General features: G+C 36.8%; 1 protein-coding gene across 2 annotated transcripts in view; it reads right to left on the bottom strand.

Annotated features, from left to right (window-relative positions):
* LOC131067349 (uncharacterized) overlaps positions 1-26,818 on the bottom strand; it is a 97,125-nt gene that overhangs the window by 56,605 nt on the left and 13,702 nt on the right. For both annotated transcript variants that reach the window (XM_059221626.1, XM_058002318.2), the window contains 5 exons: positions 22,810-22,878; positions 22,165-22,272; positions 20,360-20,425; positions 18,031-18,180; positions 17,372-17,455 (listed from right to left, as the gene is read on the bottom strand). In XM_059221626.1, coding sequence (XP_059077609.1) covers positions 17,372-17,455; positions 18,031-18,180; positions 20,360-20,425; positions 22,165-22,272; positions 22,810-22,878 — 477 coding nt within the window. The remainder of the gene's footprint in view (positions 1-17,371; positions 17,456-18,030; positions 18,181-20,359; positions 20,426-22,164; positions 22,273-22,809; positions 22,879-26,818) is intronic.

Raw genomic sequence — 26,818 nt, 5'->3', positions numbered from 1 at the left:
GACTTTCTTGGACACTCTAAACTCAATGGTGAGCTTAAATTTGCACCAGCATGCTCCAAAATGAACCTTATAATACAAAGCGACAAGAAAAACCCCGATGGTGAGGTCCAATTTGCAGCAAAGTGCACCCAACAAAAGCTCAAGCCTAATTATCTCCCAAATTAGAGTCACTAATGGACTGAAGAATCCAAGATCACTTGCAAAACCAAAAGATGTCTTCCACAAGAGAGCAGCAGGAGCATAACAATGTTTGATTATAGGCACAATGGTTAGATTGAATTGGATTCATCACAATGTATGTATGAGACCTTGCTTATGTATGCAAAATTGATAGGTAGGGTTAGACAAGATCAAGACAAGTGTCTTAATCTTATGACATGAGACAACTAGTGATAAAATAAGATAAGATTAGATGACAACTAAGACCTTCTAGAAAGCTTCCTAGGTCCCCCTAAGTAAACTTAACATGTTAATAGGACCTACCAGTAAGCTAGTTGGGTAAAATAGCTCATTCAAACCAACAAGTAGCAATTAGAAACAAAGTATTATAGGGACTTTTGTATTTGTTGATTCTTTGTTATTTGTTTTTTATATTTTTTATCTTCTAATAATTTAAATCTCATTTTTCAATTTTTTAGGTAACAAAGCCTTTGGTCAAGATTATGCATTTGGTGGATGGAAATAGCAAATTGATGGTTTATCTATATGAGGCCATGGATAGGGCCAAATATGCCATTTTGCAATATTATGGTGGTAACCACAAAAAATATAAAATAATTAGGCACATCATTGATGTAAATGGACAAACCAACTCCACCAACCAATACATGCCATGGCATGCCCACTTACAAACTTGATAGATCAAAAGAGGCAATATTGCATTATCACGGTGGTAACCCTAGAAATTATGAAATCATTTGTTGCTTCATTAATCTTAGATAAATAAATCAACTCCACCAGCCAATATATGCATGGCATACTCCCTAAGCCCAAAACTTTACTTCTCTAGGACATTTAAGGCTGATGAGGTTATGTTAGGCCTTACTACATGCATAGAAAGGATAAGACCAAAAGAAGGCCTCAAACAAATAACTCTAGATGAGCTGCAGGCCTACAAGGGTGTGGAGAAATGATTCTTTTCTTCACCTCAAACCATTTGAAGGAGGGAAAACCCAGCAGCCAAATAGAAAAACTAGTTCTTAAATTTTTAGCTTGATATTGGAAACTTCAAAGTTTTAAGCTTTGAATTTTTCCTTAATACTTATATTATTCAAACAGACAAAAAATTGTAGCATTATTGGTAGATTTAGGGTGTGTGCACAACAAATCTTTAGACACTAGCTATCAAATTTAGTTCCAACCTTGTAGTGCTTCCAAGTATGAGATCAATTGGTACCAATTTGAGAGCATTCACACCAAGAAGAGAAACATGTTGGCATGTGAGCACCTCAACAACCTTGTCTTCATCCTATGCAACCTTTGTCTTCAAAACAAAAAGGTGGAGGATGTCGAAAATGTTAGCTAGGTTCAGATACCTGATTATCGAATTTTAATGTTGTCAATGACAATTAAAATTCATATGTATTATCTCAATTAATGCTCAATTGATTTGTTATTGGGCTGGACCCAAATGTAACGTGGGAAAGAATTAACTATGTTATTGGGCTGGGCTCAAATGTAACGTGGAAAGGACTATTGGGCTGGACCCAAATACCTAACGTGGGAAAATGTATAATGACAACACAACATTAATTAATTATCTTGCAAGCCGACTTGAGGAAGTTTAGCGCCAAAAGGATGATATATAATCCACTTCAAGAAGAAGTCATTTACACAATCATTCTTAGCAAATACAATCTGCTCTCCTACATTTAACGAACTTTTCACTTGTGCGAATTCAGTCAAGGATATTGTTGAGCAAAGTTGTCAAGATCTTCTGCAATTCTGCTCCAGCCTATTGTAGTCATCTACTGCTTATCTTCTCTTTTGGTCATCTACTGTTGATTAGGACTGCATCCTTCATTACCTTGCCAACTTGCTGTTTGGACAGCAATCTGAGATAAGTCTGCTATGTTGTAATTGCCTACAATTGAGATAATACATATCATATTTAAGGCTGGGTTTTTCACCTCCAAGAGGGAGGTTTTCCCAGGGTATTGGTGTCTTGTGTCTTGGGTTTTATTACTATTACTGTTTATTCACAGTATGATCATAATTTAATTGGTTAGATTAACATCTGATTGCCTAAAATTAACATGGTATCAGAGCTTTAGGTTCATTCAAATAATCAATTATTAGTTGCCCTTCACTTTCAATTTGCTGTTTTAGTTTTTGCAAGATGGTTACAGGTCTAAAAGTAGACGATAGACTTGAAGGTGCCCTCAATTTCACATCATGGAAGGTATGTGTCCTCCTTGCTCTTGAAGAATTAGAGCTGCTACAGTTTGTGGAAGATATGGATCTGACTGAACGCAATTCAAGAAGAATGCCCTCAAAGCAAAGAAGTTCCTTATTGATTCCGTGAAGGATCATCTTGTTCCAGTCATCTCCAAATTGAAGACAGCCCGAGAGATGTTCAAACATCTGGAAGGGATATATGAGATCAACAACATCAGTCGGACACTCAAACTGAGGCAGCAACTTCTTCAAGTCAAAATGTGCAAAAGAGATTCAGTCATGTCCTTCTTCATGAAGATTTTAGAATCGAAGGACCAACTCAGCGCCATTGGAAGCGAGGTTGTGGACAAGGTTATTGTCATAATTGCGTTGAATGGTCTTCCCGACTCTTGGGATCCCTTCATTCAAAGCATAAGTGGAAGAGCTGAATTCCCTTCCTTCGATCTCCTTCGGTCAAATTGCAATCAAGAGGAGTCACGCCTAGCTGCCAAAGAAATGCATAAAGGCTCTCATGGAGGAGATCAACATGTGCTTGCATCTCAACATGTTAGAAGAAAGGGAGGCCATTGGAAGAAGAACAACTTCAAAAGAGATAGAGACTTCAGACCCCCATCTTTCGATTCAAGGAAGAAGCCAAGGGATCTCTCACGTGTCTGTTGCTTCAGATGCGACAAGTTTGGACATTATGCCAAAGAATGTCAAAATCCGCCCATGCAAGGAGAGGCCAACCTGAATGAAGTTGCAAACTCAGAGCATAATGAAGACTACCTCTTCATTTCTGCCTTATCTAGCAATGTGCCAACCGATAGCAACACTTGGTTGATCGACAGTGGTGCATCTAGACACATCACGGGATATCGAGAGCATCTCTCAAACTTGATGGAGAAAGAGTCCAATCTTCATGTGGTAATTGGTGATGATGTGCAATATTCGGTAAGAGGCTTTGGTAGTACTTCTTTAAATTTAGAATCTGGTATGTCCTTGCATCTTAGTGATATTTTATTTGTCCCTAGAATTAAGAGGAACTTAATTTCTATTTCTGCTCTAGAAGATAAAGGTTATCAAATAGCATTTTCTGAAAGTAAAGTGTTTGCATGGCCTAAGAAATCTAGTATTAAATCTGCTCGTGTTATTGGAAATAGATATGATAGTTTGTATAAGATTTCAGCTAACCCCGTTTGAGCACTCATTCATGAAGCTCCTGAATCTAGCGAGCTATGGCATAGAAGGCTCAGTCATCTTCACTATCAGGCACTTCTTTCACTTGAAAGGATGGTTAAAGGTATGCCTAAACTTAATCAAACTCATGATGAGGCTTGCAAAGGTTGTGCATTAGGTAAGAACACTAAAAGTCCATTTCATAAAAGTGAAAGTAGAGCTAAAGAAAAATTAGCACTTGTTCATTCTGATCTATGTGGACCCATGTATGTTCCTTCATCTAGCGGATTTCTATACTATGTTACATTTATAGATGATTTTTCTAGAAAAACTTGGATTTAATTTCTAAAATCTAAAGAATCTGATGAAGTGTTAAGTAGGTTTAAAGAATTCAAAGCTCTTGCTGAAAATATGTCTGGTAAAAGGATTAAAGTGTTAAGATAGGACAATGGAGGTGAATACACCTCAACTAGCTTCAATGACTTTTGTGTAGAAACAAGAATTAAGAGGGAGTTCTGCGTTCCGTAAAATCCTCAGCAAAATGGTGTAGTTGAACGAAAGAATAGAACCATTGTTGAAGCTGCCAAAGCTATGATTCACGATCAGGACCTGCAGACCTTCTTATGGGCTGAAGCATCCAAGACTGTTGTGTACATTCAGAATAGATGTCCTCACTGTGTCCTGAAGAACATAACCCCAGAGGAAGCCTTCACAGGAGTCAAACCAGATATCAGCCACCTAAGGATCTTTGGAAGTCCTGTCTATATCCATGTGCCAAAGGAAAAGAGGACTAAGTTAGAGCCTTCCGAGAAGAAGGGTATCCTGGTTGGGTATAGTGAATCTTCCAAGGCATTTCGCATCTACATTCCTGGTCAAAGGTACATTGAGGTAAGTAGGGATGTCACCTTTGAAGAAAATATTGCTTTCAAGAAATCTAAGGGTTCTCTTATTGATAATGATAAAGAAGTTAATGATAATCAAGATATAGATATTGATACTAACCCTGAAATTCAGAGGGAGCCTATTGAGTCTCCTGAACCTATTGAGCATGATGATCCTCCTGAGCCTCTGGTTCCAACTGATGGACCTAGAGATATTGCAGTTAGCAAGAAAAGATCACTTTGGGTTAGAAGAACAATTCAAGATGCAGAAAAGTTTGCAGCTCCTAGTGGCACTTTCAAAGAAAGTAAGACACCTCAGAAGCTCTCTAACTCTATTGCAATGATGTGCAACATCATTGAGGCTGAACCATCCAGCACAGAAGAAGCTATGAGTCAACAAGCTTGGAAGTTAGCTATGAACGAAGAGTATCAATCCATCATCAAGAATGATGCCTGGGATGTTGTGCCTAGACCTAAAGGTAAGTATGTCATTTCTTCCAAATGGTTGTTAAAAATTAAACATGTTGTTGATGGTAGTATAGAGAAATATAAAGCTAGATTTGTAGCTCGTAGTTTTTCTCAAAAAGAAGGCATAGATTATGAAGAAACATTTGCTCTTGTTCTAGTTATACTTCTATTAGAACTATTATAGCTATTGTTGCAGCCAAAGGTTGGAAATTACATCAAATGGATGTAAAGACTGCCTTCCTTAATGCTGTTACTGAGGAAGAAGTATATATTGAACAACCTGAAGGTTATGAGATTCATAATACAGAAACTCATGTGTGCAGATTGAAGAAAGTTCTTTATGGCCTCAAGCAAGCTCCTAGAGCTTGGTAAGAAAGAATTGATAAGTACTAGTTAGTTTAGGATTTTATAAAAATGATGTTGACCCTAACCTTTACTTTAAAGTATTTAATGGTGAAATGCTAATTCTGGTTTTATATGTTGATGATTTATTTCTAACTGGTGAAGATAGTCTCATCATTAGGTGTAAGAAAGAATTAGCTACTGAATAAGACTGCCTTCCTTAATGATGTTACTGAGGAAGAAGTATATATTGAACAACCTGAAGGTTATGAGATTCATAATACAGAGACTCATGTGTGCAGATTGAAGAAAGTTCTTTATGGCCTCAAGCAAGCTCCTAGAGCTTGGTATGAAAGAATTGATAAGTACTAGTTAGTTTAGGATTTTATAAAAATGATGTTGACCCTAACCTTTACTTTAAAGTATTTAATGGTGAAATGCTAATTTTGGTTTTATATGTTGATGATTTATTTCTCACTGGTGAAGATAGTCGCATCATTAGGTGTAAGAAAGAATTAGCTACTGAATTTGAAATGAAGGATCTAGGTCTAATGCATTACTTTCTAGGGTTAGAAGTGTGGCAAAGACATAATGAAATTATGCTAAGTCAAAGTAAATATACTATTGATATATTGAAAAGATTTGGCATGATGGATTGTAAACCTATGTCTACTCCTATGGAAACTAACTTGAAGAAGTTGAGTATTTTTGCAACTAACTCTGATTTGGCAGATCCTTCAAAGTACAGGCAGTTGATTGGATCCTTGATGTATCTAGTTAACACTAGACCAAATATTTGTTATGCAGTGAGTGCACTTAGCCAATTCATGAACCAGCTAAAGCATGTTCACTTGGTGGCAGCCAAGCACATCCTGAGATACTTGCGTGGAACAATTGGCTATGGGCTGAAGTATCCGATCAACACAGTAATCAATTTGGAAGGCTACTCTGACTCTGATTGGGCTGGAAGTGTTACTAACAAGAAAAGCACTTCAAGAATCTGTTTCAGCTTGGGTTCCACTATGATCTCTTAAACCAGTAGGAAACAGTCCTCAGTTGCATTAAGTACTGCAAAAGCTAAATACATTGCCTCAAGTGTGGCAACTAGAGAAGCAGTTTGGCTTCGCAAGCTTCTTGATGGGTTGTTTGGACAACCTTGGGAATCCACTGTTATTTATTGTGATAATCAGAGTTATATTAAAATGTCTGGCAATCCCGTGTTTCATGACAGGTCAAAACATGTGGAAACTCATTATCACTATATTCGTGATATGGCACAAAGAGGTGCTATCCAGCTGAAATATATCAGCACTGATGAACAGGTTTCTGATGTTCTCACCAAGCCTCTAGCTCGGGTGAAGTTTGAGTACTTCAGAGAGAAGCTTGGAATGGTGGAGAACACAGCATTGATTGAGAGGGAGTCTCAATCTTAGTGATGCAATTCAGTTTGCATCTTCCACCCTCTGCGGGCAATGCAAGGTGGAGTCACCCTCTGCGGGCAATGCAAGGTGGAGTCACCCTCTGCGGGCAATGCAAGGTGACAATGTGTCCTTCTCTGGGAGAAGGCTAGGGTGTAAGACCTCTTCCACCCTCTGCGGGCAATGCAAGGTGGGTCCATCCTCTGCGGGCAATGCAAGATGGACATCATGAAATGAGTTCATGATATTTATGTGTTTTACTGCAGGTATACTCTATGAAGCTTATACATTTGCTCTTGCGGGCAATGCAAGATGAAAGTCATGAATGGATCATGACATGTGGCAGTTATCCTCCCTAGCTAAGAGGGAGTGTTGCAAATGTTGGCTAAGTTCGGATACCTTATTATCAGATTTTAATGTTGTCAAATGACAATTAAAATTCATATGTATTATCTCAATTAATGCTCAATTAATTTGTTATTGGGCTGAACCCAAATGTAACGTGGGAAACGATTAACTATGTTATTGGGTTGGGCTCAAATGTAACATGGAAAGGATTATTGGGCTGGACCCAAATACCTAACGTGGGAAAATGTATAATGACAACACAACATTAATTAATTATCTTGCAAGCCGACTTGAGGAAGTTTAGCGCCAAAAGGATGATATATAATCCACTTCAAGATGAAGTCATTTACACAATCATTCTTAGCAAATACAATCTGCTCTCCTACATTTAGCGAACTCTTCACTTGTGCGAATTCAGTCAAGGATATTGTTGAGCGAAGTTGTCAAGATCTTCTGCAGTTCTGCTCCAGCCTATTGTAGTCATCTGTTGCTGATCTTCTCTTTTGGTCATCTACTGTTGATTAGGGCTGCATCCTTCATTACCTTGCCAACTTGCTGTTTGGACAGCAATCTGAGATAAGTCTGCTATATCATATTTAAGGCTGGGTTTTTCACCTCCAAGAGGGAGGTTTTCCCAAGGTATTGGTGTCTTGTGTCTTGTGTTTTATTACTATTACTGTTTATTCACAGTCTGATCATAATTTAATTGGTTAGATAACATCCGATTGCCTAAAATTAATAGAGGGTCCCTCTCATGATGCCATCAAATTGGATGATCTTCAAAAATTTGTTGATTGAACTGCCAAAGAAGCAGATGTCGTGTTCATTGACAAAGATATCCTTGAATTGGAGAGAGATATTGAGGCAATAGAGAAATTGAAGGAAGAAATACTTGACAAATCATTCACTCCTCATGATGATTCTGATTAACCTTCTAGTTTGAAGCTTGAAAGTACTAGTACTAGGAGAGGGAAGAAGATGATGTAGATTGTATTTGGCTGTTTATGATGTGTTAATGACATACTTGAGGAATCATTCACTCCTCGTGATGATTCCAATTTACCGTCTAGTTCAAGGCTTGAAATTACTGGTATTAGAAGGGGAAAGAAGATGTAGATTGTATTTGGCTGTTTATGACGTGTTAAAGACATTCTTGAGGAATCATTCACTCCTCATATGATTCCAATTTACCTTCTAGTTTGAGGCTCAAATGTACTAGTATTGGGAGGGGAAAGAAGAAGATGTATATTGTATTCGGTTGTTTATGACGTGTTGATGGTTAAACAATTATTATTTTTAATTTTTTGGTAATACAATCTATTGTTAGGCTTTGAAACTTTGAAATGTCAAATTTTGAGCATTTGAGGGCCATATGACATGTAATCTTTTGAGTTATGAAAATTTGATAATCAGAATAGACTAATATGTTTTCTAAGTGCATTAATCACTGCCTTTGGGGTAATCATGGTATTTTTGCCAACTCCAACGCAAAATTTTGGCTCACTAAATCCAAGTTTTCCAACCATAATTTAGATGATACTGAAAAGAAATAATGAGTCATGACAGAAAGTAAAAACTGCACTTAAAAACCCCATATAAAGTTTGTTGAGTTTATGTTTTGTTTCCATATTTATGTCCTGTTCAACATTCTGTGAAGTGTACAAACTGGTCGCAATGCAGGAGTGCAATGTCCCCATTCGGGAATTAACTTGATTTAGTCCTGGGATAACAAACCCAACTTAAGGTAAGAATTGTAAAATATAATTTTATCAAATCCAAAGATATTTCATTACAATATTTAATTTAAAATTCCAGGAACAATTGAAAAGATAGAACTTATCTTGATTGTTTTGTTTGATCTTATAATGGAACTTATGCTGGTCATAAATCTCCCCCAAAACTGATTACAATCTCCTTACAAGTCTGCTGTAGAAATTCTTACGTTCTCCTCATAACTTTGCAAATGATCTTCTCCTCATCTTGTAATGTCCTTTATTGATGGCTTGACATATAACTATATCTTGTTTACTCCCTTTGAGGTTAATACAAAATGTGCCTTTGATTATTTAATGATCAGATTGCTACGTCTGAGTGGTCTCTCTTTATCATGTGATGGGTGGATGAATAGATATGCCTCCGCCTATTCACTGTTTCTGATTTTGATCCTTATGTCCCCTGTGAGAACGATCCATGCTGTTTCTGATTTTCACTCCTTAATATACTCGGGGTGTGGAATGGTTGCAGCCTTTGATTGGAATAGACATATTCCTTCCCAATCACACCCTTCCATTAATTATACTAATCAACGTGTTATCTGAATCACCCCTTCTTCATAATTAATTGCCATTATTCTAATTACTGTTCTTCATGATTAATTATTTTATTCAAGTCGCTGCCTTTGAAACTTAATTAATTTCCTCCTTAGGCGCGGCCTTCCCTATGGACTATAATTGATGTTTAAGCGCTGCCTAAAGACCCTAATCACTTGGGATTAAATATCTGATTGTATCAACTATTTGTAATGATGAGAGTATTATCACATTCATCCTTCAGCGATGCTGTATTTTCTAACAATATTGACGCCCATGTCAATGTCAATGTCTTCTCCGGAGTCATAAAGATTTGTTTGCCAAGGTGTCGCGATCCTTAATTGTTTCACTCCAAGAATTATACAAATTAGTCTATTATGCAAATCGTACCCCTTTATAGGAAATCAAGTTATTAATCAATGATGAATTGTTAAGGTCTTTACTCGAACGATTGATCATTTATTCTTCAAGCCTTAATCGAATCTTGTATTCTTGACTTATGATGATCACAATTATCGATTCCTTATTAAGTTAATAATTACGGTAACCGTTGTCAATAATAGTATCAATCGATGTTTATTCCTTCGGCACCAACTGATGATTACTCTTTATAATTTCTTCCTGTCATAATTGTAGTCTTAAGGATGCTTAATGGAAATCTGGATCATCTACACCTCTTTATCTGGTGGTTGACTTCGTACTACCCAAGACGTGGGCATCATGCAATTTCGCATGGCTCTGTTTCATTACTTGGTATCCATTACTGTTTGTTGAGTGATAGATGACCTTAAGGTTGTGAACTTCCTTTATTCACCATCTGACAATCTCCCTTGAACCGATATTACTCTTGTAGTTTCCATCATTAATATGGATCGATATTAATATTGGATTTCGTATGGGAACATAAGATGGCGTGGCTGAAAATGGTGACTGTGTGCAGTCTTAATTTTATATCGTCCTTTTGCATAGCCGATGTCTTGTAGATTATAATCACCACTCATGCGATGAAAATGGGACAACTTCAGAAAATATAAAGTTTATCAAATTATCATTGACCAATATAATTTTCAGCACAAGACTTAACCGCTTCATAAATCTTTACTTTTGGGTAATGAATATATCTGTCTCCTTAATAATTGTTGATCATTCAGTCACAACTAAATTGTATTTCTCCCCTCTTCACTTATGCTTTAAATTCATCATTAATAGTCTGGATCATTCTTAATACATCGTCATCAAACCATTTGGTTTCAATTGCATCAACTCCATTATAAAGATAATACAAGGAGCTTTCTCAATATCAACAATATTTGATGAGGTTCAGTTTGGGGACATCACAAGGAGACACTACAAAATTCCTACTACAAATGGAAGTTCATATGGAAATACTTCTGAGACTTGCCAAACAACAAAGATTCAACCTCATGTAACAAATTTGTTGATGATGTTTTCAACTGATGAATATTCACATTGTTAACAAGCAGCAGCCTAAATGGACAATATACCAAGGTGATGAATATTCACATTAGTAGCAAGCAGAATCCTAAATGGAAAAAATACCATTTGCATGATGTACAACTATGCAGTAAAGCATCTGGAATGTGATGTAACTACAGCTAAATTATCCTCCAAATGCATGTGTACAATGCAATTATCACCTTCAAAGGACTACAACAATATTGAATCACATCAATCTCTTGAATACAATAAGGGTTGGAATACCATCAAATCTTGATTTTGGTGGTTGAATAAAGAATTGAACTGAAAGGACATGTTAGGCAAAGAGCATGTGCTCTTTGAAGGGTGAAATCTGTGTCAGGCAAAGTGTAGCACTAAGTTTTGGTGCATAAGGAGATTTTGGTAATATACATGATGTTCGAAGAATACTATGCTTCAATGTACCTATACAAGAAACCAACAAGCAAAAGCTGAAGTACATAGAAAGTGATTATATGATACAAAATGAAGATAAATACAGAGCATAAATCCACCTTTGTCCAAGAGGAGTGGGAGATAAAGCCTATTCAATGAAACAGATATGACATCAAAATATAGTTTAACTTTCAATCTATATTTGCAGCAAGACCCCTTTTGGGGCCCAGGACAGGAAATATGAATGTGAAATTTAACTTCTACGAATATCCCAAAATTCCTAGGAACCATATATCATAGTCCACAAAACTTGGTGTGTACAACACGGAGTACTCGCAAGATTTTTTGTGACCCAAGTACTCACAAGGTTTAGTTGCTGAATTTTTTTATCGAGTATTTGAAAAAACTTGGCGAGTTTTTCCAATTGTGGAAAACTATGTGGGTTAAACGCTCCAAAAACTCAAGCCTATTTTTTGCCTTAAAAAATTATGAAAATGGTGTGCACCATGAAAGCCTGTGTGGTTTTGAAGATCTTCGTTAGGTGCTGCCCCTCAACCCCATTGGGATAGTTGCCACCAGTTCCCCACCAAACTCATTTGATACATTTTGTAGTTGTGTTTTACATAAAAAATTGTTTTTTAAGTTGCCGAGTACTCTACAAGTTGGAACTTTATGGCTCGCTAAGTACTCTCCAAGTCCAAGTCTGCAAACTATGCCATACATTAAAAGAAAAATAGCTTCAGGACTGGAAACCTCAGGGTGGGAACACATCCTTGTAGAACAATGGTTTTAATGGTTTTGCTTTTCCCAAAATATTGGCTGGATCAAATTTTAGTTTCTCTATTCCTCTAGCTGTTGATTATAATTAGGGATGGCGGATTCCAATTGCCATGGGCAACATTGGAATCCGCCCAAGGGGGCCAGACCCTTCCCCAACGTGTAGGGCTGGGCCCTATACCTCACGGCATCAAATGAAGATCCCACGTTACACTCAAGCCAACACGCCACCATGTATTGGGCCAACCCTATCCTAATGCTTTCGGTTAAATAAATAAATTAAAGTCATTAAATCATAATGCAAGCCGACATGATTAAGATTATTATTCCCCATATAAATAAACTCCAACTTCACTCTATCATTCACTCATTTCAGTTTTTTCATCCATGTGAAATATATGTGCCTACCAATGCGAATTCAAGAGGAAGACTACATCTGCAATTAAAAAAAATTTATCCCTGTCATATCAGCAAACTACACATGCCAGTTGTGGTGTGAAATTCATTAATAAAGAGAGTGAACTAAGGGATAAGGTTGCTGTCCATCAAAGAGCAGACTTCATACATTACCAACCTAGGGTTTGGACCTGATTGCTGTTGGAAGGGTTAAAGGTGCAGATGTGGCTACTTGATGCTTGTGAAAATGCAGTTTTGTGGAAGACATTATCAGTCCTAAGTACAAACACCTTCAAGTACTTGAGATAAGTGTTGTAACCCTCATATGAACATAATTCATAATCAGATCTAAGGATCTTTTCTGGCTGAGTTTTTCCTCCTAGGAGGTTTTCCCAGGGTAACCGTGTCTTGTTCTTATTTTGTTCATTTCTTTGTTATGCCTAAATCTGGAAAACTATAAATCTTTCATCTAATCAATTTAGTTAGAAACTAAATTCTGATTTTCTGAGTTTATATTAATCTGAAAGTGTTAAAATTAACACTAACTTGTGTGCTGCAGTTTGATTTTGTTTGATTTTCCTTTATGCTGAGCACTCTTGTCTTTTTCTGGTATGTTGGGTTGCGCACGCACTCTGTTTAAGTGCTAATAAGTAATCTGTCTATAATTGTTTCTGGGCATGTCCCCCAGCAGTGCAAGGCCTATCATTGGCTATCCCTGATAATGTGTCGATTGTTTTATGCTGGACGTGGGATAGTTAGCAGGATGATTTAATCTTTGATGATTCTCTGCTGAGACCAACAGTCCCTTTTGTCTTGACTTGTTCCTGAAACTATAAAACAAAAATTTTCTCTAACGTCTATATGGTATGGAAGAGGGGCCCACCACACCTTCTTTGGTTATTTAAATATTCCGCTGGGCGATGAGCCCCTGCTGGGGCCCACCTCATCTTTGTTGATTCTCTGAAATTATTTCCTTAGTGCTGGGACCCACCTAGAGCTCCTTCAGCACAAACAAATCACTTTATTTAGACATGGGGTTATATTAGCCACTGCCACCCAGGCATTAAACATGCCAGTCTTCTGGTGGATCCTTCCTCCACTTGCCCATTTAAACCTGAACAACCCTTATTGCTGGTGGCAATAGTTACATAGATAGGTGGCTGGATTTGCCTATTCTAGTTTGAGTTTGTTATTTGTGGGCAGCACTTACTCTGCTGGGCTGTGACCCTCTTATTTATCCCAGCTACCTATATCTACAAAAAAATGCAAACAGTTCAAGGAAGGGATACATCAGGAGGTCATAGAAGATAGAGAATCAATTTTTTGTGTTGCAGGTCTTCATGGGAATGCACTGGCAGTCAGAAGCTGTTCGTTTTTTCTGAGTTAGTTTACACCAAATTATGGATAGACTACATGCCTGAGAAGACATTAAATTCTGAAGCAGTCCATAATTTCTCAAATTCTGAACTGCTGATATACACAACCATGTATCGCAATTGTACCAGCTCAATTTGACAATTGAATAAGTTAGCATTTAAACTTGAATTACTGTGATTCTATGCTGTAACCTCTAAATTGCTGTACTTCCTAGCTGCTGTTACAACTGACTGTTTCTGTGGAGCTACAGGTCCCTAGCTGTCTTTAACTGGGCACTGGGGCTTACTGCATCAGATTTTGCCCTTGATATGCAAAACAAATCTGTACATATAAAATGAAAATGGCAAATTGCAAACACACTTTTAAATGTCAGACTATAGACACATACAACACCTATGATCAAATGAAAATAATCCATTTTTGGCTGTTACAAATCATCAACTTATGTAATAGCGATGGCATGACATAAGGAGTAACAAAGAGCTAGGCAACATTAAGCGCACAAAGATGAGATAAGATCATAAGAGTACTCTCAGTAATGGTTAAGGGTTGACACAAATATTGAAACATTCTGAATAATCAATGATAATCAAATGAATTAACCACGGCAGGCTTTAGTGAGTTGACTGTGTTGCTTAGAAAGATGCCACAGGAGGTTTTGCAAATGAACCTTTAGCTGATTCCAACCATGGACAAAGTGGCCAGTGCACTACCCATTACTTTGACCAGAATTCTACATCATCAAAATAATATTTAGGTTATCCTTGTGTACATTCCTTCTTCTGTCTGAAGGTTGCAGGACTTGAGTCCATAACATTTCCTGTCAAGCATTGATCTAGAACCAGCCTCTTAAATGACTTGTGCATAGAAAACAAGAAGAACAAAGGAAATTGTTTTAGATAGGATGTTTTCCTAACAATTCATAGACTGAGGAAAAAAATATCCGAAGCATATCATTTGTAGCAAACAGCTCTACCTTGATGCCATTCAGTAGTTCCACAATATGTTTTCTAGTTCTGCCCATTATAGAGCAACTATAATTGTGGAACCCTAGATTTGCAGTCACCCAACATTATGGTACATGCTTCACTTAATTTCTCTATATTTCTTTTTGGAAAATTCAATGTAATGTGAACTACAAAGGCTCTAGGAAAGATTTGTATACGTTTGACTTCCACCATATTTTTTGGATTACTCGGCTATTCAAGTTTGTCTTAAGTTGATTGTTGCTTTGGAAGTATACTTAAGATTCTCATAATGGGAATCTATCACATATACTTGCCCTTCTAGCTTGTATACGAAGGAAATTAAAACGATACCCCATTCAAAATTTGTTTTAAGATCAGAAATTTTCCAAACAATTTACACACTGAGACCAAAAAGATCCAAGCATATTGTCTGGGATCGTAAGTTTAGCAAGCAGCTTCCTTCACTTTGATGCAAATCAGTGGTTCCAAAATATGTTCTAGATCTGATCATTGTAGACCAACCAGAGTTCTCGATTCCCAGATTTATTGTGAATCAACTTGATTCTTATGGCATATGCTTTGGTCAGATTCTCTTCAAATTGTTTTGAAAAATTAGATACAATTTGAATTACATAGGCTTCCTGGAAGAATTTTGTACCTTTGAAATCCAAGGCATTTTTTGGATGACTCTATTCAAATGGCTTCAGCTGATAGTCTCAAAGAAAGCAAAGTGAACTTTTTTAAAACGATGATATACCACTACCAGATACGCTTGCCCTTCTTGCTTGGACAGGAAGAGGAATTGATGTGATACGTAATTCCGTTCATGTACAATTTGTTTGTGTAATGTTGTAATGTCCCCTTTTCCAATGCCCTAGTTTTTGCCCTAAAATCACAATTCCCAAGTAATCATGTCAGATATAAAATCAATCATTCCTACTAGAATTAGGGACATTATCTTAATATTTATTGTAAATTACATAACATATATGCGGGATTCCCTTAAGGTTCTACCCAACAACCCATATGGAGCACCACTTGGGAGATCATACAAGGTGCCTCGAGCTGTTCCATCCAGCCCAGAAGCATGGAATGACCTCCGTCATTCGGCCTCCCAGCCCCACTTGGGGTGTCTCTACCGGAATGGCTTCCTAGCTACTTGCATTCCCCATATGCACTATCCCCCCTCCATAATGGGATGGCAGATTGGATGAGAGTTTTAAAGGAATCATTATATCTATTCTATTATGCATAGAGAACATAGTAGCAAGAATAACAGTATAGATGAATATCTTTATAACAGTAGCAATATGTGTTATTTATATAGTATTCCTATGCCATATCAAATGGAAGACAAATAACAGTTCAGCCTATTCATAATGTCATGCATTATACAGCATACCAAAATCCTTTGATCAGTATATAGACTGCTGTTTAATTTAATAATGGTGAGACTGCCAGTTCTTGCTTGATCGAATGCTTATTTCCTTTCTTCAATGCCCTCCTTGAATGGATGATGTGCTATATATATATAGCACATCATAACCTTCCATCTTCTCAATGAGATGGAAGGTTATGTCTTTCCAACGGGTTGTAACCATACTAAGGGTGGCGTCCCTTCAACTACTTTTGTCCAACTTAACTAATCGCTGTTGTAATCATGTGCAACTGCTGCCTTAAGGAAGTCCTCCTTAATTCTAATTAGTAAATAAGAACATCGCTGCCATCATGGATTCGTTCCTCGGCCATAATACATGCATATGCGTCTTATGTTTGTGTATTGACCTGGCTGCTATTCGATAAGGTAAAACATTTATTTCCTCCTTTTGCTGTTAGTCTGGTCTGATCGGACTTTTCTGAGAATTGCAAAGTTCTTATAAATAAGATAATTTTTCTGTGCTTATGTGTCTCTTGACTCATTCAGGGATGGTGTGAATGTAAGCGTCATGGCGGGGGCGTGACAAATGTTCACAGGTTTGTTTTTCCCTTCTTGCTTGCTCAGGAAGAGAAATCGATGTCATACCCAGTTCTGTCGATGTAGAATATGTTCTTTTGTGTAACGTTTACAAGTTTGGTTTTCTTTTCAGAAAAGTAAAAACCAAAGAGAAAAGAAAAATGGTGACAATGGCATATATATAAATAGCTAGGTATATTCAATTAATAGATTGAACAATCACCATTGAAATGTTAACAAGGGGTTGGATTACACAAAGATTGGAGCATGTCTTATACTCATCACCATATTTCATATCCTATAGGTGTTGTGTATAGTGAAAGGAAAAGGCTAGGCACTGACCATAACATTCAGGTTTGATATGCAAAATTTGTGCACTAGCACTGAATAGGTTCCATTGGCTGTCTCCTATAGCCAACAGTCACGTAGCTTGTGTCACATCTCCTCTCCCTTCTCAGTAACTCCCGCATATATGGCATATGCATATATATGTTGTATTACTGCATCTTATGAGCTTGAAGGTACTTTTTGTAAGAGGAAGTTGCAAGCTGACAACAATAAATATTTTATACATCCATTTTGTTAAAAATACTTATGCAAAAATATAAAGAAGACAGACCAAGTGGTAGTCCTCAGCTATTGTCAGGAGCATCACTCTCAAATCAAGCTTTTATATGTATGGACAAGAATAGGTAATGCAACCCACCTCTGCCTCATCTAGCTGCTTTATGTACGCATGTGACTGTAGCCTCATTTTCTCTTGCCGTTCTGTTTCCTTCTTCAGCTCAACCTACAAGAATCACAAAATATGCAGCTTGTTTAGTAGATACAGCCAAAGATATGTAAAGGATGATTTGTAAATAAGTATGCAGCAGGTAAAAACAAGTGGTTGAGACCAGCAAAAACTATCAAATAACAATACAATTGTGATGAGTAATGTATCAAGAATCTCTTTTATCTGGATAAAAAATATATTCAAATCATTGAGAGATTCAGCATTTCAACATGTGTGAATTATCACATACAATCATCAAGATATGCTTACATTTAAAACATGACAACAATGTTTAATAAGGATGCATGATTATGTTCGGGAAAACAGAAAATGATCAAAAACTAACACAACTATAAATCTTTAACTTAAGAGACAACTAAAAATATGCATAATATGTTTGGCCAAAAACCAATGCAGCACTCTTTAGGCAAGAAAACCAAATAAACAGAAAGAAAAACAAAAGCATTTTCATATGCATGTGATAATATCTAGAAAGCATGGCAACAAATTTGTGCCCGAACTATAGGATTACTCGCTAACAGCGTCCAATTCTATTGGAGCTAAGCAAAAATGTCAATGTTCAAACCTACCTTCAAAGGAACCAATTCTGGTTTGGCCTCTTGAGGTTCTTCCTCATTTTCTTCATCTGCAACAATTTTCTTGCAATGCTCTTCTCCCTTGTTCACATAGCCTAAATGTGTTCGGAGCTGCACAGCCGCATGCACAGGACTCAAGTGTAGCTGAAAGATAAAAAGAATACACTTTCAATATATTCTTAAGAGTCACACCTCAAATACAATTAACATTTCAACAGACCATCCATGTGTAAAGTGGCAATCATACTAATAAGGTTCAAAGAGTTTGTAGGGTTGAGATAGTGAAAAGTTTTATAAAATTATAAAGCTTACAACAGGTTCAAAGCTATATAACATACAAAATATGTAAGATTGCAAAAATAGACTATAAAAAAGATATAAAACAGAAATAATTAAAAGCCCAAATTTCACGGTATTTCAAACTTTCATACATCTTACTATCATAAAACATTAAGAGAGTGGCATTTTCTCTACATCTCCATGGTTTAGGCCCTGGGCCACTAGACTCAAAAATGACACCTAAAGTATCTTCAACATAAAAAATTGCTACACGATCATTATAACAAATATTAGTATATATATTGGGTTCATCCCATGGTGTGTTGATTAAGTGGTGGTGTTGTTGTTGTTCCCACCAAGGTTCAAACCCCCACTAGGCCATTGTGGTCACAGGTGTTGGTGTTGGAAATAAGCCACACCCGGACCGACGATGGACTGGTCCAAGAGGGGCCAGTAGCTCAGTGGTAGAGCACACCAGCAGCGTATGGAAGATCCTAGGTTCGAGTCCTAGCTGGTCCATGTCTCAACATGGTATCAGAACTAGGTCCAAGCTAGGAGCCCCAAGCACACGAGTGGTGTGGCTTAAGGGGGGGTGTTGGTGTTGGAAATAAGCCACACCCGGACCAACGATGGACTGGTCCAAGAGGGGCCAGTAGCTCAGTGGTAGAGCACTCCAGCAGCGTATGGAAGGTCCTAGGTTCGAGTCCTAGCTGGTCCATGTCTCAACAGCAGGCTTGTGCCTTCACTGATCCAATGTGCTTGCGTGTTTGAGCCTCAGCATTAATAAACGGGGATGAGGTCCTCAGTTTGTGACCTCACCGGTTCATCGCTCCAGGTCAAAAGTGTTTCATGTGGTACTCGAGGGTGTGTCGTGCCAGCATCACTAGTCATGTTAAAATGTTTACCCAGCACCATAAATACATCTATCTAAAATATGTCAAGTGATATCGATCCCTCAACCTGCCTATATTAAATTTGTTATTTAGGTTAGATAAGTACCTCAAGAATATATCTCTCTAAGTCTTTGAGATAGATGTATTTAAGATAAAAAAAGACAACCATTTTTTTGCTCACTTAAGAGTTACTTTATTTACTTTAGAGCTATTTTATTTATTGAATATTTTAGAAAATTGGCATCTTTATTTTATTTTACAAAAAAGCTATTTAATTTACTGCATATTTAAGAAGTTTGGTATCTTTACTTTCTTTTTACTATAGTTTTTCTTTTCCTTTCACGGTCATGACATCAGATGCTTCTCTCACTGTAGGTTATGCCTCTCAGCGCAATATTAATATAATAACCATTACCTCCATCATAGTTTTCAAAGCATGCCAGGTGGAAAACAAAGTTTACAATAATAAATATGAAATGATATAAAAGAATTAAAGAAATATTTCAATGCCTATGTCCACAACATTTCAAAATTTGATGCATCTTACTATCAGACAGTAGTTGAAGAATGGCACTTGCTCTCTATCTCCATATTCTAGGCCCTAGGGCCACTAGGCTTGAATAATAATTTAAACATCTTCACAAACAAAACAAAAAAATACTATTGGCTTGTCAACATATAAATGATAATTTAATACACAATATTACAGTTATTACTGACTCTCATCTATCACACATGCACTACCATTACTATATTCACTGTGTCCATTATGGTTTTCAATGCATGCTGGCTGGAAAACAGAGTTTACATAATAAAAATGATGGCTAATGTCACAGTCAATGTGTTGACCTGACATTTGCATATTTGTTCCAGTAGGTTTGGACATCATAAGAAGTTCAAGGTTCAGCAAAAACCCTTGAGGAGTTAGTAACCATAAATTCTTAGGCACTTAGAACTTGTAGAGAATGATCGTGCCCCTGATGTCATTACATCGTGTTGCCTTACTACAATGCAAATTAATAAATTCAGAGCATTATTAAAAAGACATGACTTAACGACTTCAGAGCTGAAGATATTTTTAGATGCCCATGAAAGAAAAGAAAATAAGATTCTCATGCACCTCACTATTAAGCTTCCAATATATATAATACCTTGTTTCCTCGTAATATCCCAAGAGCATGACCAGTTGAAAGTGGTGTCTTTGACGAAGTCAATGTCTTTGGCATTCATGTAACAAAAAAACAAATAGAACATTGTAAGCAGTGAGTTCAATAAGTTGATTCCAATCTGTAGAAGTCATTAAATCCCAAGTTTTTCTCATTCTTACTTCATGAAAATCACATGTGATCACAATTTAGAACTTATTCTACTTACAGATAAATGACTTTGTGTCAACCATTTGAATACAAGAACATGTAGAAAATTGTTGCTAATGCTAACTAAGCCAATCCACCTTCCACACTGACAAAGAAGCTTTCCTACAAGAATGAGCATCCTTTCTTGACAAAATATATCCAATCGATAATCCCTGAGGTTAAATATTTATGGTACAATACGGTGAAATTTTCTTTCTACTACCAAATTTTGAATATAAGTTGTGCTCTATAATAGCAGAATGAGTCCATCTAAAGTTTAAATATCACATGGTTTTGGTTAATGGAGTAGGAAGAAAAGAAATTGCTTAAATTTATGTCCACAGATAGCCAAAAGTAGTCAGTTGAGCAAGTAAAAACAACCATATGAAGATATTTGGGAAAAGCATACAAAAACATCTCCAATCTAGAACGTAAATTATCCATGTCTAATAACTGAATAACAGAACCAATGAAGAGAATAAAGTGGGATGAAATGAGAAAAAAGAAAAGAAGTCAAAGGTAAATTTTTGACACATTCTGCCTATAAAAGAATTAATTAGCAAAGCGGGTTTGTTTATCATTAAGAAGTAAATAAGGGCTTGTTAAGTTTGAATCATACAATGAGTAGTTGTGCAATTCCTCAGAGTAATCCATGCAAGAAGATACCAATATTGTAGAGACAATAAGCATGTTGATACTTGAATAAAGTGGGTCAGATCTCCCTCCCATTTGGAAATATTCAGCACATTCATATGCTCATATGGATCTTTGACAGAAGAAAAAATAATACCAAGTATGAAACCCATCATAAGCCATGCTACTTTAAAGAGTTGCTTAGATAATGGTATTGTTTATAAAAATTCTAGGAACATATTATTCTCAGCTCGACAAAACACTACTTAGGCAATCTTGAGCAATCATGCACTTTTTGATTTTTGAGATTATACAACCAAAGAAAAAAGAATAAATGAATCGTATGGATAAATGCATTTGTATATGTGTACATATATGTGAGAAATAATGCTGCCTGACATCAAAATATCTTGTGCTACTGACAGTTAAAACTGATGAAAAAAATGTGTGTCTATCACCATCACTTATCAATTAGTTTTCTAGCCTATTCTTCCGTTTTCAAAATCTAATATGCCAACAAGAAGTTTACTGAGGGATTGGCTATGTATGTTAAAAAGAACTAATTTAAAAGAAAAAAAACAGCAATGCAAGAAAAATAGATTAAATAAAAAAATGCAATTTTCAAACCAATAAAGTAATGTTAGTCAATCAGCTTGAATGGCATGTACATCAGATTTAAACATTGGGCCAATTGCATGCGACATTATCAATAGATGTAATAACTACAGTCTTTGTTTTAATTTGAAAGTTGCGTTACAAAATTAAAAAATGCTTTTTAGCTTTTCCCATTGGATTAAACATGTAAAAAAGTTGCCTCGAGAAGAACTGCCCTTCCTACAATGCACTTTAATGATGCAACTTATAGGAGCAATCAAAGACACTTCATCACTTTTGATGAAAAAACCTTTTCAAAGCCATGTTACATTTCAGTCCACTAAATGAAGGTAAATGCATCAAAGAAGCCCAACCTGTTTTGTAATTTTCAGATGTTCCTTTGCATCATGGTCATAATTTTCCTCATCTGTATCTAGAACCAGATCAACTTCGAGTCTTGACTGCTTGCATTTTACCCTCACCTAGACATGTAAATTGTACATCAACGTCATTAGGATTCTAAAGAACTGCTTAAATACAGGCAATCAACCATTTTTACAAACACGAATTTCTGAAAATAATAGATGACATGACAAAACACTAAAGATTGAAATCTGATTGTCAGAAGAAGCTACTGTTCCAATTTCTATCCCAGACAGTTCCATTGAATCAGTCTTTTCACATTAAATTAAGTAGCTACTATTTAAGAGGGAGATTTGCAGCAGCTGCTCAAGACCCTTTGAGATATATGTAATATTTTATTGCCAAATGGTAACCTGCAAATAATGTTATTTTTTTAATAATTTTCCTTGAAAACATTTAGCAGTAAATTTAGACAGATTTCTAAAAAGCGGTGGTGTGGCTGAAAATTCTAGCTCCCATGAGACCATTTTACTGCAAAAAAGTCCTGAATTTTTCAGAAGCACAATCACTGACCATTAGGTAAGCATTGGTCCAGAATCATAAGAAAATCCATAACATTCAAAAATATAGCAATGCAAATTGATGAACAAGCATACCTCCTCGCACCTTTCTTTCAGTCCATATGGCCGCCAATAAGGGCGAAGGGGATATTGCATCAGATAAAGCTGTAAAAACAAATTTATCAAATTATTAAGTACTCTGCTGGACCAGCCACAATTAATAATCACATGCATAAGGCAGAGGAAGACAATAGCACAATGCATTGGGTCCAAGGATAGTGGCTCAATGATAACTTAGGACACTTGCAAGAGTGTGCCCCAGATTCAAATGCCTCCCACCATAATAAGGTGGCTAATAACCCTGAGTAGGGGACATAATCCAATGCAGCTTTGATCTTAAGAATGAGACCCGTAACCTCACCCAGATAATAAGCAAAGAACTTATACAAATATACAAGAGAGAACATTCTTATAAATGTAAAAACAAACACTATAGATGCAGCTGCATTTATCACTGAACACAGAAGAAAATGAATTGAAAAGTCTGAACTACACATGACCAACTTATTATTTGTGAATCAGGGAAAAAACATTTTCTTCATAATTTCAAATTAATCAATCACTAGAAGTTAAAAACTGCTTTACAATGATCATGAAAATTTCTCATCAACTCAATAAGCTGAACAATTCCTAAATACCACCCAGAAGACAGCACATGTAGAATATGCAATTTCTAATAGCATTGATGATGATTAATAAACTCCCTTTCCCAGACTAAATATCCTATGCAATATCTCATGAAGAAGAAAGTATAATAAGAATTACAGATTTCCTGATCAAGATACACAGTAGAAGATCCAAGATGCGGAAGGAAAAGGAGGTTTGGTAAGCATAATGTTTTGGAATCTGCATGCTTTGTTTTGCTGGCGACCCATGGGTCCCATAGGCTGTTTGGCCTCATGGATGTTATTAAAACATTCATTCATTCATTCAATGTGATTTTGAAAATTATGAACTCTTAACTCATGAAGACAACTTGGAAACCTAATTTCCAGTCTCTTTGCTAGACAGGATATGGTGGGAACTCAAATAGGTGCCACTGACCAAAGTTTGAAAACTCATACTTGGACTCAGCTCGGCAGCCCAATACTTTCAATTGGACTTGTTGATGTGTTTTTTAGGCACATGCAAACATAGAATAAAATACCAAAGTATCTTATCCTCTCTTGAACAAAATCTTCCCAAATGCTAAACTATGTGATCAATTGGAAGATTCCAAGGTTCCTAATGTCAGGTCACGACGTGTGTATAAACATAGTTGGTCATTGTGATTGTTGTTTCTTCAAAGGGCCTTACATTGAATAATTGAATGCTTGAATTGCTGGAACTTAGATTCTATCTACTTGCTTGGAGAACAAAAAAAAGGGCAAAAGGCATAGGGTTTTGGAAGACTGCGCTACTTCTAAGAATGCAAGAGACAATGAATGATCAGATGGAATCCAACCAAGCTTTGCTTCGCCATCAAAGAACAACTCTACAAAGCTAGCGTGATCTCCTAAGGTAGACACGTGATGTTCAAATTACTATCAACAACAAAGACATCATCAAGGCAATGCATATCCAAGTGTGGATAGCAATTGAAGTTAAACTCATTGAGAATTCCAGTTGACCATAGAAGGCAAACTTACAATCAGCAAATTGCTAGTGGTGTGGATAAACGAATTTCATCATTAATCATTCACAACTCCTTTCATTCATCTAATTACTCATCATCTAACATGAAGATCCAAACCATGTGCTTGTAAAGAAACAACACATTCCATGATAACTTCAATGAAAAGGAAGTTTATTTAGAACTTTGGCAACAATTTTTGCCCTCTCCTCCTAGTCTACTCTAGCTGCTATCTACTATTCGCTATTAACTTCCTATTCACTATTTCTAGAATATTTATTATTAACTATTAACCTTTACAAATAATAAGTTTAAGCTTTATATAGAGATCTAATTACAATTCAAAGGCTCAAATTGATTTTAGATCAATGGCCGAGATTTTACAATGAAACCCTAATTAGGGTTTGTTACAACAAACTTTATTCTGGCCAATGAAATAATTACAACATTGAGACACGTGTCATCTCTTAAGTGTTTGACCAATGGATAGTGGGGGTAGGTACATTAGAGTTTGTGCCTCCATGGGTGAGTAGGTTCATTGAATCCGGACATGCTGATGTAGAACTTCTTTGATTGGTGGAGTAGTAACTGGGATGCTACCTAAATCTGCACTTGTAGACCTCATACCTCATCTCAAGCAAGTGTTGATACTCTTAGCAATATCCCTTGATATTCAACGCCTCAAAGCTTGGTGTGATGATGATCAAGTTTGACCTTCTACCCTTGCTTGCCTATCTTGCCTTGAGGTGATTGTATGATCTCTCTTTTTTATGAAAGCTTTTGAATATCCTGAAGTCCTTGCGCAGTCACCTTCTTGGTATCATTGTGCTTGCCGGTGAAATCCTTCCTCTTGAATGTCATGCTTGCCTTGTGTTGAGTCCCATCTTGATGTAATCTTGAATGTGCTTCCTCACTCCTCGCTTTGATTCTCCAATCAGACTTGGAAAAGAAAACATTTTGAATCATATTGATGAAATAACAAAATTAACTGAATCAATACACCCCCTATCACACCAAAAGAAGAATTCCGGACCTTTTGAGTGCCAATGGAAGGAGGTTCTCTCTTGCAAGGGAGCAATGGAAGTGAGTTGAAATTGCCAAAATGCTTATTCTCATTGCTTTGCTTAGCGTGATCACAAGGAGGAACTTGGATAACTTAATGGGCAAACTAAGAAGTTCGTTCCTTCAAAGGAGCAAAGGAAGCGCATCAAAGATTCGCTCCTATGGATAGGCAATGGAAGTCGCTTCAATGTGAGGGCAATGGAAATCAAGTTCGCTCTTGAAGGGGAGCAAAGGAAGTTCAGCATCATTCCATCACTTCTCCATCAATTGATCTCTTCACTTGCTCATGCCATGTCAATATGCAAGGTGAAACATAGGAACTGCTCAAGGTTTGTTCTCCATGTGTCAAAGTTCATTAACTCTCCTTTTAGAATGCAATGAAGGGAATTTCACTCCTTCAAGGGAGCGAAGGAAGTAAAATTCACTTCAACTAAGGAGCAAAGGAAGTAATTTTCGCTCCTAAGATGGAGCAATGGAAGTGACATTAATCTCAGCCCACTTAGCTATCAATTTACCCTCTTGTGTCTTGAAATGCTCTGAATCATCATTAAAGAGTGCCTAGGAAAGATTTTCGCTCTCATGAATGAGCAAAGGAAGGTGAATTCGGTCCAAATGAGGAGCAATGGAAGTAGATTTCGCTCCTAAAGGGGAGCAAAGGAAGTAGTCTCGAATTTGCCACGTAGCTATGCTCCATCAACTCATGTCTTAAGTTTTAGTCTCCATGCACAAAAGGTCATCAAATCACCCTCAACAAATGCCTTGGAGTTGACTTTGCTCTCATGAATGAGCAAAGGAAGGGATGTTCGCTCCTAAAGGGGATCAATGGAAGTCAAGTTCGCTCTTGAAGAGGAGCAAAGGAAGTCAAGTTCGCTCCTAAGAGGGAGCAAAGGAAATGACCTCTATACTTAGCCAAATTCAAGATTGTTGATTGAGGATTGCATTCACTCCTCAGATTAAGACATCATATGATGACTAGTGGGAATTTCATATGTCTTAGAAGGCTTGGAGAGGAAATTCGCTCTTGAGAAGGAGCAAAGGAAGCAAAATTCGCTCCAAGAATGGGGCAGAGGAAGAGGATTTCGCTCCTAAGAAGGAGCAATGGAAATTTTCATATACTTAGTCAAATTTTCCTCCTGCAACCTCTCAATGAAGTATGATCAGATCACCCGGATGACAAGGAAACACTTGCATAGTTGACTAGACTTGATCTAAGAGACTCCTCTATCAAACTCTTGTTTATACCAAGCTAATGAGCAAGATCAGCAATTTAGGAAGTTCGCTCCTCCAAAGGAGCAATGGAAGTTTGCTCCTCCAAAGGAGCAATGGAAGTTCACTCCTAGGAGGGGGCAATGGAAGTTCATCAACCTTAAC

Source organism: Cryptomeria japonica, chromosome 5, assembly GCF_030272615.1.
Source record: "Cryptomeria japonica chromosome 5, Sugi_1.0, whole genome shotgun sequence".
Taxonomy (NCBI): domain Eukaryota; kingdom Viridiplantae; phylum Streptophyta; class Pinopsida; order Cupressales; family Cupressaceae; genus Cryptomeria; species Cryptomeria japonica.
The sequence above is the reverse complement of the archived record's forward strand: the minus strand, read 5'-3'. Positions and strand labels throughout refer to the sequence as shown.